The following is a 3,912-nucleotide window of genomic DNA, read 5'->3' on the forward strand; positions in this document are numbered from 1 at the left end:
TTGCTTGTAAATGAGGCAGAAAGTCAGATCATCAACCTGGAACTTGGTCACAATTTTCATGATGCCATATGGAAGCAGGGTCTACCATTAGACAACACACGCTTTCAATATCTTCCCAGGCGGTAGTACCTCCTGGTTTGATAGCTGCCTACAGGTACAGTATGTCATGGGCACACACGTTTAAAAAGGGAAGGTGCACATGTGTGAACCAATTTCTGAAGCAGAGGAATAATTGGTTTGATGTAATTAGGTATCTAAGGGAAGTGAACAGAAAAAAGGATGTGGCAAGTACTGTAGTGAAAATGCATGAGGGAATTGGGATAAACTGATTATCCAAAGTAAATACAGTCATGATCTAATACTAAAGAATGATAGCCCACTCCTATGGGTGAATGCGCTACTGCCCAAAGTAGTTGGGGGAGTAAACTAAATAATTACTAGGAAAGGAATAAAGGGAGAAAGAAAAAATAGACAATCACATTTTCTTAGGGTTTGCATTTTTTATAGCAACTGCAATGGTGCCCCTGTACTGTGTGGGAAGTGAATACTTATGTGTGGAGGCAGTGGGCTGTATCTGAGTGGCTACACTCCCTCTCCAATGTGACAACATGGCATACACACACACAGCAGTCTCCAAGTTGGCTTGTTGACTGCCTGGCTGAAGTTGGGTCAAGTCTCCAAGAGGTGTTTTTTTTTTACATAGAATAGGTGCTATTGTATTTTATGATATGCAACTACTGATAATGTATTTTATATGCAAGGCATCAATTTTATTGTTTATCATAGGCCCAAAAAATTCCCAGCTCATTCCCAGTTGTGCACGGCATTCAAACTTGTGCTTCTAACTTGTTTTGGAAGAACTTTAATATTATTTAATTTTTAGGCCAGATGGTTGAATCTGCCAGTTCAATCAACTCTGATTCAACTATAGAACAATAAAGTTATTCCTATACCTCACACAATTTACCCATTCATATACATTTTGTAGTCAGCCCAAAAATCAGCAAGATTTAAGGAGAATATGATAAAAGTAACAATTTGACGATTTCTAAAAAACAAGATAAGAAGTCTACACATCAAAAGATTATACTGAACTTATTATACGGCACACTAGGAGTATTTGTAAGCCAATAGGATGCACTACACATGCCAGTATCCCAAGATAAACCATTAGGGTGTTTGTATTTATGTAAAATAGCAGAAACAATCCCTTCTATCTGTGAAAATTACATTACAATGCAGCGATTAACTTGAAACACAGACAAATCATTTAATACTGGAAATATTTTGAAGTTAGTGATATTGCCATTGTCATCACAGTTCCAACCACTTTTACACTGCTCACAAGAAGACAATTTCATTATCCTGAATAATGTATTTTTTGTAATTAGATCTAGTACCCCATTGCAAATTATCATTGTACACATTAAAAAGTATTTTTCATACTTTATAACAAACAGAACACTATATATATATATATATATATATATATATATATATATATATATATATATATATATATATATTATATATATATATATATATATATATATATATATATATATATATATATATTATATATATATATATATATATATATTTTTTTTTTTTTTTTTTTTTTTTTTTTTTTTTTTTTTTTTTTTTTTTTTTTTTTTTTTTTTTTAAGTATATATATATATATATATATATATATATATATATATATATATATATATATATATATATATATATATATATATATATATATATATATATATATATATATATATATATAATATATATATATATATATATACAATATATTAGTATGTATATATACATATGTATGCAGGAAGGGGTTCACAGTTAGTTTCAGCGCTGTATGACTAGAGCCTCCAGTCTGTACTCACCCCTGAAGATGTGAATTACACGAAAGCTTTGGGAACTTCGCTGTTTTCTTCTTCCTTGTGGTTATCAGCATATACCTAGATCACGCCACCTACAGTGTGATTTACTTGCACATATATATATATATACATATATATATATATATATATATATATATATATATATATATATATATATATATATATATATATATATATATATATATATATATATATATATATATATATATATATACACACTGATAAAAGGAAATTCCTCAAAATAGATCATCTTATTTTTGCAGACTCTACAGCACCTTTCAAGTAAAAAGAAGGGATGGATATTATGCATGAACTGAAAATCACATCAAGCAACTGCATAAGACTTTCCCCCCAAAAAAACAGGGGAAGCAATACATAAAAATCCTAGGGTGAGGAAAAATTCTAAAGGCCCAATCCTGCTTTTTGAAACGATATTACAATATAAATATAGTCCACAGACAACAGTACAGCATGATGTAATATTATTTCTCATTTTGGGCAAAAAAATCATATTCTAGAATTTGTCCCAAACAGGAAATAAACCAGGGTTCAGGGGCAGCAGAAAGCAAAGTCCCATTATTTTTTTTTATTAAATGCTCCCATTAAAAAGGTCTAACCTATTAATGGCAATTCTTTCCACTGTACCATGAGAAGAAAAAATATATATATACTGTAGAATAAAATATCAAACAATAAGTAATTATTTAGTGTACTTTGCATATACATGAGAATGAGAGAGAGACCTGTACATGTTTAAATTATCCTAGTTGCAAACCTGACCAATGTAAAATGACTGGGCCTACCTGAATCACCATTGCTGATGCCATTAGTCTGTTCACTATGTCCATTTGTCATGGTGGAGTCAGATGCCTCCTATGGGGTGAAAATACAATCATTAATTACTGAATAAGAATAAGATTCCCCACCCACATATCAATTACATTTTGTGTTCAATATGCAACCACATTTCAGAGCACAACCATCAACATACCTTCTCTTCACCATTTGTCTCCATTGCTTCCCCATTTGTGTCTTTATTGTCTTCTACTGAGGCTACTTCCTTCTGTAACATCCATCTCTTGTTCCTCAGCTGCTGCATTTGGAACTTCATCCTTTGTTTTTTCTGTCTTTTCAGATTTGTCTCCCTTCTGTGCAGCTTCTTCCAGCCTCTTCAGTTTTTCTTCTCGCCTTTTCAGCTGTCTTCGCAGCCTCCTCGGACTTCTTTGTGGTCTCCTCGGACTTCTTTGTGGTCTCCTCGACTCTCTTGGTCTCCTCGATCTCTGTGGTCCCTCGACTCTGTGGTCTCCTCGACTTCTGTGGTCTCCGCCTTCTCTGTGGCTCCCCGCCTCTCTGTGGTCTCCCCGCCTCTGTGGTCTCCTGCCTTCTGTGGTCTCCCCGGCCTTCTCTGTGGTCTCCTGCCTCTCTGTGGCCTCCGCTGCCTTTCTGTGGCCTCCCTGCCCTTCTCTGTGGCCTCCCCGCCTTCTCTGTGGTCTCCTCGGCCTTCTCTGTGGTCTCCTCGGCCTTCTCTGTGGTCTCCTCGGCCTTCTCTGTGGTCTCCTCGGCCTTCTCTGTGGTCTCCTCGGCCTTCTCTGTGGTCTCCCCGGCCTTCTTTGGCGTGTCCCCGGCCTTCTTTGGTGTCTCCCCGGCCTTCTTTGGTGTCTCCCCGGCCTTCTTTGGTGTCTCCCGGCCTCTTTGGCGTCTCCCCGGCCTTCTCTACTGTGTTCTCACCCATCTCTGACGTCTTAGCCTCCTCTGTTATTTTCTCTGTGGAGCCAGTCTCTGTTTTAACAGTTCCACTGGTCTCCTCTGACTCTGTCTTACCATTGGTCTCTGCAGAGTCTGTCTCCACCTTCTTGACAGGGGACTTGACATCTACCTTTGCTGTCTCCTGAGAAACTTCACTGGCAACCTTTGCAGCAGCACTGTAAAAAAGAAAATATAAAATTAAAAACATTCCCAGGAGGTAGGAAAACGAAATGGTCAATGTCAAAAATTCCTGCTTTAT

General features: G+C 36.4%; 1 protein-coding gene across 1 annotated transcript in view; it reads right to left on the bottom strand.

The window, feature by feature from the left end:
* Positions 1-3,099: 3,099 nt before the first annotated feature.
* The window catches only part of LOC121877295 (splicing factor U2af large subunit A-like), a 9,116-nt gene continuing 8,303 nt past the window's right edge, over positions 3,100-3,912 (bottom strand). The window contains exon 2 of the mRNA XM_042382973.1: positions 3,100-3,829. Within this exon, the coding sequence (XP_042238907.1) occupies positions 3,100-3,829 (730 nt within the window). The remainder of the gene's footprint in view (positions 3,830-3,912) is intronic.

The sequence above is a fragment of the Homarus americanus genome, unplaced genomic scaffold (assembly GCF_018991925.1).
Source record: "Homarus americanus isolate GMGI-L3 unplaced genomic scaffold, GMGI_Hamer_2.0 scaffold367, whole genome shotgun sequence".
NCBI lineage: Eukaryota > Metazoa > Arthropoda > Malacostraca > Decapoda > Nephropidae > Homarus > Homarus americanus.